Source organism: Vitis vinifera, chromosome 18, assembly GCF_030704535.1.
Source record: "Vitis vinifera cultivar Pinot Noir 40024 chromosome 18, ASM3070453v1".
Taxonomy (NCBI): Eukaryota; Viridiplantae; Streptophyta; class Magnoliopsida; order Vitales; family Vitaceae; genus Vitis; species Vitis vinifera.
The window spans coordinates 5,044,751-5,058,487 of record NC_081822.1 but is presented as its reverse complement, the minus strand read 5'-3'; the positions used below and the strand labels follow the sequence as shown (position 1 = coordinate 5,058,487).

At 36.2% G+C, this 13,737-nt stretch overlaps 2 protein-coding genes across 2 annotated transcripts; one reads left to right on the top strand and one right to left on the bottom strand.

Annotated features, from left to right (window-relative positions):
• The first annotated feature begins 342 nt into the window (after window positions 1–342).
• LOC100242048 (protein DETOXIFICATION 27) lies at window positions 343–4,835 on the top strand. Its single transcript, XM_002285692.5, has 8 exons — window positions 343–833; window positions 937–1,478; window positions 1,612–1,698; window positions 1,799–1,855; window positions 3,099–3,337; window positions 4,051–4,169; window positions 4,316–4,405; window positions 4,495–4,835. The coding sequence occupies exons 1-8, from the start codon at window positions 558–560 to the stop codon at window positions 4,555–4,557; spliced, it is 1,473 nt and encodes a 490-aa protein (XP_002285728.2). The 5' UTR covers window positions 343–557; the 3' UTR covers window positions 4,558–4,835.
• Window positions 4,836–11,019: 6,184 nt separating this feature from the next.
• Window positions 11,020–12,661, bottom strand: LOC100242023 (putative clathrin assembly protein At4g40080). Its single transcript, XM_002283979.4, has one exon. The coding sequence runs from the start codon at window positions 12,311–12,313 to the stop codon at window positions 11,303–11,305; it is 1,011 nt and encodes a 336-aa protein (XP_002284015.1). The 5' UTR covers window positions 12,314–12,661; the 3' UTR covers window positions 11,020–11,302.
• Between the last annotated feature and the right edge of the window lie 1,076 nt (window positions 12,662–13,737).

Here is a 13,737-nt window from a genome sequence, read left to right as displayed (position 1 = left end):
ATTATTTATTTTATCTCATATTCGATTGAATATATAATAAATTAGTGATGAAATAACTTATTTTATGTTATGTTAATCAAATATGAAGTAAAATATGTTATGTTTTTTCTTATTATATTTTATATTATATTCAATAGATGAAATATAGTCTAATAATATATATTATTTGAGTTTTTTAAGAAATTAATATAAATATAATAGTATCGAATATTCGTAATTCATGAAAAGAGTTTACATATAAGAATTTTGAATTTTTTTCCATGGCTTACCATGCACATAAGATGTTAGAATTTTTTATACGGTATTATAAATTCATTTTATATAAAATCGGCGTATCGATGCCCAATATTCATGCCAAATCCTTGAAATAATGTACCTTATAAGTTACATATCTGCTGACGAAGACCATGAGATAATGTACCACGTACGTGTAAGTGTGTAACACGTGACGTGACACAGCCACAGGCTAAACCTCTGGACGCCGCTCTTTCACTCGTGAAGGACGCCTCCTCTTTCTCTGTCTATTTCTCTCTAGTCTTGTGAAGAATCATAAAGAAATGGGGAGCATCGGCGGTGACGAGGATCTTAATCGGCCGTTGCTACAGGAATCAAAGGGCGTGGTTGTAGATCCGGAGAAAGAAAAGCTTGCATCAAGGGTGTGGATTGAATCGAAAAAACTATGGCACATAGTGGGTCCCTCCATCTTCAGTCGGGTCGCTTCTTACTCCATGAACGTTGTCACTCAAGCCTTCGCCGGCCACCTGGGTGAACTGGAGCTCGCTTCAATCTCCATAGCCAATACTGTCATCGTTGGCTTCAATTTTGGCCTCTTGGTGCCTGCTCCCAACCCCTCTCTCTCTCTATGTGTGTATATAATGTAACACACCTTGACTGGTTTCTTTTAATCTAACATTAGTTGTGGGTTTTGTGAATCAGTTAGGCATGGCAAGCGCACTAGAGACGCTGTGCGGGCAAGCCTTTGGAGCAAAGAAGTATCACATGTTGGGGATATACATGCAAAGGTCGTGGATTGTTCTTTTCTTATGTTGTTTTCTGCTATTACCATTCTACGTGTTCGCCACCCCGCTTTTGAAGTTGCTGGGTCAACCGGACGATGTGGCGGAGCAGTCAGGATTGGTGGCTTTATGCTTGATTCCGTTGCACTTCAGCTTTGCGTTTCAGTTCCCGTTGCAGAGGTTCTTGCAAAGCCAGCTGAAGACAGGAGTCATCGCCTGGGTTTCTTTGGTGGCGTTTGTGATTCACGTGTTCATTAGCTGGCTCTTCGTCTACAAGCTGGAATTTGGTATAATCGGCACCGCAATTACTCTCAACTTCTCCTGGTGGATATTGGTTTTCGGAATGTTGGGGTATACCGTGTGCGGTGGGTGCCCACTTTCTTGGACCGGTTTCTCCATGCAGGCCTTTTCTGGGCTCTGGGAGTTCGTCAAACTCTCTACTGCTTCCGGAGTCATGCTATGGTACCCCCATCCGCACTCCTCCTCCTTTTCTATTTCAATTTCATTTCCTCTCCTCAATCTTTCCGTTTGTGTGGGTTTTCCACTTCTTCTCTTTTTGGGATTATTTACACTGGGTTTGGTGTACCCTGCGCAGCTTGGAGAATTGGTATTACAGGATACTAATTTTGATGACTGGGAACTGGAAGAATGCCGAGGTGGCCGTGGATGCCTTGTCGGTCTGGTGGGTATTTTTGTAATCTAATTTACTCGTTTGTAAATTTGTCCCTCGTGTTGTAATTTTGCTTTCACCCGTCTTAATGTTTTGAAAATAAATTTGACAGCATGACAATCAATGGGTGGGAAATGATGATTCCTCTTGCCTTTTTTGCAGCAACCGGGTATTAATCTTTACCTTATCTCTCTTATTACCTCTTTGGGCTTTTTTGTTTTCTGTTTTTTTTTTTTCCTTTGTTATTTGATATAATTTACTTCCTACAACATATATTTATGTTTACGACCTAAAAATTATGTTAATTTCTTTTAAATATTTTAAAAGTAAATACTTCATTCGTTAAAGTGTTTGGTGACGACATTTTTAATAACACGTGTTGTAACCTGTAAGTTCCAATGAAACGAGGAACATCCGAAAAAGGAAAAAATCACCAGATCTAAGGTCAGCGATTGGAAAGAAATGGATTTAGAAAAACGACGATAAGCTTCACGCCTTGCATGTGGGGAGTGGGGCAAGAATCGCATTTGTTCATTTCTCTACCTTTTTCGGTGCATTTACGAGATTCTCAGAGGGATCCAATTCCCTTATGTTGTCAAGTGGAACTTAGGAAAAAGTATTAATTACTGAAGAAAATTTCGTAGTACATCTTTGAAATTTAATCTTAATTACTGATTTTTAAATGTTGGAAACCCCCACTCCCTGTTAACTGGTGCCTTGATTTAGATACTCCCCGTTCCATTCTTCCTTTTGTAATGTTAGTTTTTCAACTTAATTTGTTGCTTCAGTTCCGGGTCAAAGTTTCAAACTTTTAGTTCAATCACTGTCGGTTACAACAGTACTTAAACACCTTTAATTTTACTTTCATATGGGGTATTTGACGTTTATCGACTCGTCTCAAACTTCATTATCACTTTATGTGTGTCGTGATTCTTATGAATCATGCTTCCTTGGTGCAATAGGAAAAAACAAAAGAAAATGATTGAGATTAGTTGGCATTGATTATTCTTACTTAATTAGCATAATTAGAGTCAAGTCAATGTAGCTTCTCTAAGTTTTAAGTTCAGTTTTTGAGAATTTTGATTGATTGAAATGAGATATTTACGGCCATCCAATAATCTCTTGTATGAGATGGTTCTGGTGTAGGAAAAAAGTAAAGGTACAAATCTCCATTGTGTGCATAAAACAGTCCTTTGGGTATTATTTAAACTTCTTTTTTCTCAGGACCCCGAATAAAATTGATGAAAATAATTAAATAATTGATACTCATTTTGATATAATGAAGCTAATGACGATCCCAAAATGGAGAGTTCAAACACTATCCCAAATGTCCTGCTCATTTTGATAGTACAACTTGTGTAAGTTTCATATGGAATGATGGTTTCTTGTTATTTTGGTGATGAATTTTGAAGGGTAAGGGTTGCCAATGAGCTAGGAGCTGGGAATGGTAAGGGGGCAAATTTTGCAACCAAGGTGTCCGTGGCGACTTCTTCAGTGATTGGTTTTGTGTTCTTCCTACTTATCATTGTATTTCAGAATCAGTTGGCAATGATATTCACATCTAGCACTCCTGTGCTTGAACAAGTTGACAAGCTCTCCTTCCTCCTAGCGATCACCATTCTCCTCAACAGCGTTCAACCAGTTTTATCAGGTGAACTTCTAGATATATTTTACATGAACTCTTTCTACCAATGCAGGGCCAAAACTGTTTCGAACTGGAATCATCTGATTTCATTTCCAGAAGCACTTTTTCAAGTACTGATCATAATTGTGCACTTCTTGGAAATGATAGAATAAAGGCTTGCTTTTTCTTTTTGAGATGCTATTTTCCAAAGAATCTTAAGCACATCTTTATATTCTTCAGTAGTGCGGTTTACTGTTCTTACTGGTTCAAAGACAATACTAGTCTGATCTCATATATCAGTATGCATGAAGGGATTTGTTTTCTTGTTGGTTTTGTTGTTCTTCTAAGCATTACTGTCAGTGACAAGAATTTGTTTTCCTCATTAAGGTAAAAAGGATCCTACTAATTTTCCTCTTTTATAAAGCATACACAATTGAGGGCCTGGAGCCCTTGCCAATGGGCCGCCAGTTTGTATGACACTAGTCCCCATCTGCTGGCTACATTTGAGATAGTATTATAACGCTGAAACTAGTAGCAGCGCTATTACATGAATATACGAATGAAAAGTTATAAATAGTAGTGGAAGATTTCGGATACGAACTAGCAGATTTTTCTTATGTTTCATCAATCAACAATGGGTGAAGCAATCTCTATAATTTGGCTTTATTCTTTTATTTTTTTTCATCTCAAATCCAAGGCTCAATCCTTATATTTATATTCTGTCCACAACTTTTTTACAGGGGTGGCTGTTGGATCGGGATGGCAGGCATGGGTCGCATATATAAATTTAGGATGCTATTACATCATTGGGCTCCCGCTTGGAATTGTGATGGGCTGGGTTTTGCACTTAGGTGTTGCGGTACGCTCCTTTCCTCCCTCCATTGTCTGGGATTGCAATGCACTTTCAAAATCATTTTGAGATGGATTCTAAATCATATCCTAGTGTTGTTTTAAAGTGTTCACAGTTGTTAACTGCTAACTGACCATGCCAATTGGACAAACCAGGGCGTGTGGGGTGGGATGATTGTTGGCGGGACTGCTCTTCAGACCTTGATATTATCCATCATGACAATGCGAACCAATTGGGAAAAGGAGGTAAAATTATAAGAACTCACCGCTCCGGTTCCAGTCCATTTAAAACTTAAGTAAACTCACTCTTACCTTTCTTGTTCATATTGGTGCAGGCCGAGAAAGCTAAGGCTGATGTACAAAAGTGGTCCGCTCCTAGTCCAGTTGATGAATCCTAGATATGATGGTATTGATGGTGGAGGAATTGTATTCCCCAGCTACGGTTAATCCTATACACAATGAGTTTATTTATTCATTTTTTTTCTTCATGATTTTGTGGGATAAAATCATGCATATTATGATTCATGATATTTGTCTTTAAATTATATTACATGGAAATTATGTTGATGATAAAAAATATGTTCACAATTTCTAAATTTGTCAAAAGCAATATACTTATTAAAAATTATCATGATTTGAACTATTATAATATAGTTTCATAGGTTATTATAAGATAATAATTACTAAATTGAATTGCTATATGTGGACCCTGCATTTCGGCTTATGCGATTTCCACTCGATAGCGAGCTTGATTTTAATTTGAAAAATGATTTTTATTGATTAAGAAAATGACTTGGAGTCGCCACTTATTTTTGTTTTATTTTTAAAAGGGTAAACAAAATAAGAAAGAAAACCCTAAGTGTGACTCCTTATTTTGGAAAAGGTGATCTACGAAAAACCGGATCGGCCTTGGGGGTCAGGTTGCTTATCGGGAAGGTACGATAAAAGACCATAACATCCCTCTAGGTCCCTAAAATCGGGTCTCTACTAATAAAATGAAGCTGACATGACAATTGACGAGTAAATCAATGAATATCATGAATAATCGTGCACACATAAGAGTCGAGACATGCATAGACAACGATTTGAAGGAAAATGGGTACATACCTGGGCAACGAGCCGCCAAGCGCTATCAATAGAGAGGGTTAGTGTACAATTTAGGAATAATCACATGTACGTCAAAGAGTAGAGTAAATCAATTACGTATGATAATCAAAGCAAACGATTAATCAATCAATCATGAAGTCACCCATGTTGGGCCCCCACCAAAGCCCGTTTATTTAGCATGACTTAATGTCACAGATTCCATTATTCTGAAATTATGAAAAATTCATTCACGCTTATTGAAATCAAGAGGAGCGGAAGATCGTTTGAAAACTAGGGCAGAATTTAAAACTATTTGAGAGAAAATTAGGCTTTCGAAATTTAATTGAAAAATTGGAATCTTGAAGATCACTAGAAAATTGGAGTTTTAGAGTTTATTTGAAGATCAGACTCTTAGAGGTTGAATGTGAGAATGTGAATTTTAGAAATCGAACTTGAAAGAGGTTGGAATTTTGAAAATGATTTGAGGGTTCGGGATCTTAAGAAAAAAAAAAGTTACGAAAATTGGGATTATGAGAGTTAAATTTTGAAAGGGATCAGAATTGTAAGTTATTTAAGAAGTAGAAATTATGAAAGTTGATTTATAAAAAATTGGAAATCTTAGAAGTCATTCGAAGGCAGGATTTATAGAAATAATGAATAAAATAATAGTGATAATGATAATAATAAGTAGCGGGATAGATATGGGAATTGGAGCATAGGAAACTGAAAATTAAGTTCGGAGATAGGACAATTGGAATTTCAGATACCTAAATTTAGAAATCAGAATTTTGAAGAATTAGACTTTAATGATTGAGATTTTTAAGAGAAATAAATGGGTAAGTATGGAATAATGCTACTAATTGATCAAAACGATATTGGAACGGATGAAAGTGAATAGTGAGATTTGTGAGATTAAAAAAAAAAAAGTTTTGAAAGATTGAGATTTTTAAAAAAAGAAATATAGAATAAATATAGAATAACGTTACTAATTAATCAAAAACGATATTTGGATGGATGAAAGTGAATAGTGAGATTTGTGAGATTAAAAAATAAGTTTGAAAAGATTGAGATTTTTAAAAGAAATATAGGTAAATATAGAATAATGTAACTAATTAATCAAAAACGATATTTGGATGGATGAAAGTGAATAGTGAGATTTGTGAGATTAAAAATTAAGTTTTGAAAAATTGAGATTTTTAAAAGAAACAAATAGGTAAATATAGAATAATGTTACTAATTAATCAAAAACGATATTTAGATGGATGAAAGTGAATAGTGAGATTTGTGAGATTAAAAATTAAGTTTTGAAAAATTGAGATTTTTAAAGAATTGGACTTTGAATAAATAAATAAATATAGGATGATAATTTTGCTTAATGAAAATAACATTTAAACGATTAAAAAAGAATAGTGGAATTTTTAGGGTTGAAAATTAAGTTGGGACATCGGATTTTTGAAGGGTTAGACTTTAAATAACTAGATAAAAACGGGATGGTAATTCTAATTGATGAAAATAAGACTTAAACGAATTATTGAAAAAATTAAGTTAAGGTAGGGGATTTTCGAAGGATTAGACTTTAAATAAGTAAATGAATATGGGATACTAATTCTAATTAAAGAAAATAACATTTAGACAAATAGTAAAATTTTAGGATTGAAAATTAAATTATGACATTAGATCTTTATAAAGGATTGGATTTTGGATAAATAAACTAATATAGGATGATAATACTAATTAACGAAAATAATCATTTAAACCGAATAAAAGGAATAGTGGAATTTTTAGGGGTTTGAAAATTAAGTTAGGACATTAGGTTTCTGAAGGATTGGATTTTAAATTAGTAAACTCGTATAGGGTGATAATACTAATTAACAAAAATAACATTTAAAAGGAATAAAAAGAATAGTGGAATTTTTAGGGGTTTGAAATTAAGTTGGGACATTGAATTTTTGAAAAGTTGGACCTTAAATGAATAAAAAAAACAAAGGGATAAGAATTCTAGTTAACGAAAATAACATTTAGGCAAATAATAGAATTTCTAAGGTTGAAAGTTAAATTGAGATTTTTGAAAGATTGGACTTTAAATAAATATGGGATGATGATTCTAATTGATAAAAATGAAATTTCAACGAATTGTAGATTTTTTAGGATTGAATTAAAATATGGAATATTCAAAGGATTAGACTTTAAATAACTAAATAAATACGGGATTGTAACTATAAGTGATGAAAATAAGATTGAGTTGAAGTGTAGAGTTTTTAGGATTTGAAAGATTAAATTAAAACATGGAATTTTTGAAGGATTAAACTTTAAATAACTAGATAAATATATGATAATAATTCTAATTACCGTAAATGAGATTTAAACGACTTATGGAGGGGTTAAATTAAGACATGGGATTTTTAAAAGGGTTAGACTTTAAATAACTATATATGTATGAGATAATGATTCTATTTGATGAAAATAAGATTCAAACGAACTATTAAAAAATTAAATTGAGGCATGGGATTTTTTAGGGATTTAGACTTTAAATGACTAGACAAGCATGGGATCATAATGATTCTATTTATAAAAATAAGATTTAAGCAAATATTTGAAGAAGTAAATTAAAACAAGGGATTTGTGAAGGATTGGCATAGGGCCCTTCATCCACACGAACTGGTCCTGGGCTGCAACTCAAATCCAAGCCCAAAGTCTTCATGAGCAAGCCCAATACAAACATCCATCACAAACTTGGGCCTAGTGCCCCAACTCAAGCCCAAGTCCAAAGATATCAATGGGCAAGCCCAAAACAAACATCCATCACAAACTTGAGCATAGTGCCCCAACTCAAGCCCAAGTCCAAAGATATCAATGGGCAAGCCCAAGACACCTAATGTCTTCACAAACTTGGGCCTTTCAACTGGGTCCAACCCTCTAAAGCCTAAATCCACTCTCATCTCTCTTTGGGCCATTCAATCACATGTTCTTCTCCACTCCAGGCGACGACGACGGAGGGACTGGAGATGGGAGGCATCGTCGGGGGCTCTCGAAGATGGTCCAAGCTGCCGACGCTCCGCGCCGCCTCGCCACCGCATCGCGCATGCTCTCTGCCCCCTTCGTCGCGTCGAACAATGCACCACCACTGCCTGCACTGCCACGAATCTCAACCGGCCGCCTCCCAGCGATCTCTTCATTCGAATTCGCCAGAAACAGCGATGGAACTTTGACGACTTGGCAATTGGTGCGGCAGAGACATGGATGGGCTTCTTGACGGCACCACTTCCATGGCGAATCCGCTTCAGTCTATAACGATAGGGTCGAGGTTTGGACACCGAAAGGAGAGGAAAGTAGAGAAAGAGAGAGAGAGATGCGGCGTGGGTGTGGGTGTGGGCACGTATGCATGAGGTTGGAAGGTTGGGTTGCCAGCAGCAGGTTTCGAAAAAGGAAATGTGGGCAAGATGGTGAATACGGCTGTGGGTATAGTGAGGTATGAGCATGGAAGGAGAAAGTGATAAGCATGGAGGCATGAAAGATGGATAGGAGGGTGGGTATAAAGATATGTGGGTTTGATAGGGGATGTAGAGAGAGGAAAGGTGGTGGTTGATTCATGGGGTTTGTTGGGTGTAGGATGGGTGCATAGGATTCATGGAATGGGTAGTGGGCTGGTTTGATGAGTAGTAAAAGTGGCCATGGCTAGGGAGGTGGTGATGAACGACGAAGGTGTCATGGCGAGAGTGCTATGATAATCAGCAATATCAACAATCAACAACAAGAAAATGATCCAGAAAATCAATGAAATACAACGTGTAATCTAACCCAAATTGATAAGCAATGCCAAGCAAACCCAAAATGAGGAAGAGATGAGAAGAAAATGAATCAAACGGGGCAAAAGACCCACCTCAAGCTCGCTTGTAGCAACTTTCTTCCTCCGTGCTCTCCTTCTCCAGTCCGTTCTCCTCCTAGATCCCTGGAACCAGCAAGCCTCCTCCTCTGTAACTAGTCATCTCTCTAGAAAAAAAAAAAAAAAAACCTCCCCCCCGTTTTTATCTTCCTTCTCTGTTTTTCTTCCTTAGCAAGCCATCACCAACCTTCCTATTCATGCATCAGCAAGTATGGTTTCCCCACCACTAGCATGGCCCTGCCATGCCCATGTAGCCCCTTTCCTGGGAGAAAAGGGGCCCCCTTTATTTCAAAAAAGAAATGCAAAGAAAAGCTCAAAACTCTCTCCTCGGGGCCCCTCACAAAAGGGGTCTACACTATAGTATAACTCCGGGGTCCCTTATTATCATGTTAGGGCTTGTTTTTGTTAATATTATATAAGGTTATTTAATTTAAGGGTATTAGTAATTATATTTGTTTTTTTAGTTTTTTGTTAAAAGTAATTGACTTTCAAACTATAACTTTTTTGTTTTTCTACCTTTTTTTTTTATAATTTATTATAAATTTTTTGTTTAATAGAAAAAATCAAAATATTTGACTTTTTCAAAATGAAAAAAACAATAATTTGTTTTTTTTTTATATTTTGTAATGCTTAATAAAAATAAAATATTTCAAAAACAAGCAACTTGATACTTAACACTATTAAACATCAAAGTTACTTAACACTATTAAACATTAAAATTCTATTTAGAATTAAGTAAAAAAAAATAAACACCGCTTAAGTCTTATGTCTGATATTATATAACTTCATTATTATCAATTGTTAATGTCTAATAATGAAAAACTTTATAATAGGGGAAAATATTTAATATTGTATCAAATAAATGGAATATAATATTTATATGAATTCCTAAATTGGTTTTTAAAAAGATGTGAAAGGCTTGTAAACTTGGATAATGATAACTATCTTTGGACCGGAAAAAAAAAAGGCTAAGGGAGGACTAATATATAAGTAGACTAGTAGTGAACTCATTTGTATATCTCCTGTTATTTATTTATTTATTTTTATATTTATTTAAGTGAAATTATAATTTATTTTAAATATAATTATAATTTATAAATTAACTTATTTGAAATAAACTTATTAGAGATCCTTAAAATTGTAAATTTATTAAGAATAAAAGTTACAAACAAATAAAATTGTAAATATTAACATCACATGTGTGGCTTTCAACTGGTGAAATAACCCCTGTGACAAATATTTTGTTGGGTTTTGGGATGATGCCTTTAGCTTTATCAAACATGATCCACCCCGCCAAAGGAGCCCTGCCTTTTTTCTTTTTAATTTATTGAATACCTATCATCTTAGGAGCCATGTCCATGTGGTTCTACCGCTTCCTATCATTCCTAGATCTGAATGTGACTATTTGATACTCCAGTAAACACTTTCCACTGATTGGTACAAGTATATCTGAAAGATGCAGAGAGTCCCTATCTATGCTAGTTTGATTCAGCAGCAGTTAAATTCAAACTTTTCCTGTTAAGACTTAGAAGAGTACCATTCATAATGGCTTTGGCATATTCGGGAATGCATACAAATCAAGTCTTGAACATAAAAATGTGTCTCGCTATCTAATCCTACCCCATGTATCAGAAAATTAAATAGAGTGTTCTCACGTCAGGAAAATCATCCACAACCGATGATGCCATTGGTTAAGGCTGCTGCAACCAGGAAACTGCTAAAGCGCGGAAGGGGTCATTATCTAGGGAAACATTTCTCAATGATCACCCCTATCCCATATATTCAACATGTAGACCCGTCATCCACCTCTTTGATTACAACCGCACTTTTTGAATATGCCTAATCCTAATCCTAAGTCTAAGTCCTAACCCATTTAATAATAAATAAGTAATTAAATTCAAATTGTATCCGTATGCATTGAAATGGTCAAGTTTATTGGGCATGTTGAGTGATGGAATGGAATCTTGGATGGCAAAGGGTTGGGAGAAAAAAAAAAACAAACATTCAAAGTATGTATCCTATTTACTAAATTACTCATTGAAAGGAGGGCCAGAAGAAAAAAACACCCAATCTCAAACATGGTAATTTTCTCAATCATGGAGTCACGCGGTGCCCAGCGTCATCTAACTGTTGAAACAGTTAAAGGACATTGGTTCACGCCTAACAACTCGTCATCACCTTTGAACCGGCAGAACTGTAACGACCCAACGATTCCTTCCCTGAAACGAGTTTAACTCACTCGGCTCATCTCTCATCCCTATCGTCAACAATCTCTTCTCTCTGCTCTCCTTCATCGTCACAAGTCCCTCCTTCGTCTCACTTATCAATTCCCACAGTGCATCGTTCTTTTTTCTGTTGGCGAACAGCTCCGCCGTCCTCTCTTTGCAGTTCTCCAACCTCTTCAAGCCCCATAAGAAATCAGCCGCCTCCCCCAAATTTAAACTACCCATTCTATCTTGTAGATCCTTCACTCGGAGGAATATTTCGTATTGAACCAACCTATAATCTTCACCCACCAATCTCACCACCTCATACACCAAATCATTTCTTTGAAGATGTAATGAATCGGGCACTCTGCAAATTTCTTCAACCATGCCCACCAAAGCATTTGTTTGTGCCAATAAATCCAAGTTCAACAGCATAGAAATATTGTCTTCTCGTTTGTGATTCTTAGAGGGCCCTGAAGTAGAAGAAAGGTAGTATCCCAAAACCCTCGAAACTATCAGGTTTTGCTCCACGACTCCAGCGTACCACCTGACCCACAACGACAACTCCAAGGAGTCAACATCGGAGCTGTCGCGGAAGACGGAGAGGTTGAGAAAGTTGTGACCCCCGGAGGAAGGGCAGAAGGAGAGCTGGTCCTTGAGGATGAAGGAGCCTCTTCTGACGATGTTGTGGATGGTGAAGAGGCACTTGAGGGCCACAGACGCATTCCGGGTGTTGTGGAGGCGGTCCATGAGACCTTCGATACATGCACAGGCGGTAGCACGGGCGCCATGACCAAAGGAAAGGACGGCGGCTATGCGATACTCCGGTGGCGGTGCGGCCCGGTCATGGGTGGTGGCACGAAGGACGGCTACGTGTATAGAAGAGGTGTTGTGTTTGGATAACAGACTTGCTTTGATTATGGAAGCTTTGTCCTTGAGAAAGCCAATCAGATCTTTCAGCTTCCTTGGACGGCCCATCAAAATTCGATACACAGAGCAACATGCATCCAGAAAATGAAGAGAGAAAGAAAAGGAAGACTCGGATAAAGACCAAAAAAGCGCCGTTAATTTTGTTAGCAAATATTCGTGTTTTCTGAGGAGACACCAAATTACTTAAGTAATCTAATATACCTTAGCCGTGTTGTCTAACCTAGAAATGGGCCAAATGGTCTCATCATCACTTCTTTCTCTATTATACCATATTTCATTATTAATTGATTGATGTAAAAGTGTCAATTTAAGGTATCCGAGGACTTTTCCTCTTTCCCTATTTCAATGTTGATGCTCATTCAAAATTTCAATTTATATTAATATTACCCTTTACGTCTTTTCGTTTCGTCAATTTGTTATTTGGCTCAAAGCTCCACGCCTCTCTCATCCTCCACTCCACAATAAAAAAAAAATTATTGACAACTTCAAATTTTTCTTCCTCTTTGTCAAGGCCTCATAATATTATTGGACCAGGGAGTGGCAGGAGATGAATGATTTTTTGGGCAATTCAATACGATAAAATAATAAAAATAATTATTTTTAACTTAAAGTCAAGACATGTGGTTGGGTGTAAGTAAACTTGGTGCCACGTTCAGGGCCAGGATATTATAAAGCGATGCCACGCAAAAGCAGGAGCCTCTTGTACATTATACAAATGGGAGTTTGTTTACGGAGAATATACTAATTTATACCTTGCGCTAATCTGTATAATAATCAAAGTTAGCTACTACATAGTGGGGTTTGGTGCATTGAAATTAATTTTTTTCTAAGAGAAAGGACGTTTTAGCTCCTTGTCTTGGCTCTTTTTGGACGTATTCATCCTTCAAATTTCAAATGAAAGAATGCGCTACTGCCTAGTAATGCGGCATAGAAGCCACATGGATTCACCGTTTCATTGACACCTAATGAATACAAAGCCAGTTATGTAACTCCTTGCATAGTCCTTTTTCTAAGGTTTTCAGGGACTAGCATTTTGTATCATTTTATTACTACTGTGATATTCAAAATTTTACTAAAATTAATACTTTATGTCTTTTCTTTCCTGGACACCTTTTTCGATCTTAATGCCTTATACACCAAAGTTCTCCCTATGTTTTCCCTCCTCTCCATAATTAAAATTTTCAAATTGCAATTTCAAAATTTTGAAACTTTTCCCTTTTTGCTTTTTCTTTCTTCATTTCCTTTTGAACGGCAACCAGGCTCTTGTAGGACCCACAGGAATGATGAAAGATTTTAATGGTTAAAGTTTCTTTGAGATTTTTTTTTTCGAATCAAATAAAAAAAGATATTTGTTTTCATGGCGGAGATGATTTAGGAACGAGTAGGGAAACAATTTTTTTGTATGGCTGTAGAGCTGGACCAATTAATCAAAGGCGGAGGCTAAACTGGGAATTGTATAAAGGGGAGAATTT

Coding starts and splice junctions, on each gene's coding strand:
- LOC100242048 (XM_002285692.5), top strand. CDS start 558: ATGGGGAGCATCGGCGGTGACGAGGATCTTAATCGGCCGTTGCTACAG. Junction 4,170..4,315: donor TTTTGCACTTAGGTGTTGCG/GTACGCTCCTTT, acceptor TGGACAAACCAG/GGCGTGTGGGGTGGGATGAT. Junction 4,406..4,494: donor GAACCAATTGGGAAAAGGAG/GTAAAATTATAA, acceptor ATATTGGTGCAG/GCCGAGAAAGCTAAGGCTGA.
- LOC100242023 (XM_002283979.4), bottom strand. CDS start 12,313: ATGGGCCGTCCAAGGAAGCTGAAAGATCTGATTGGCTTTCTCAAGGAC.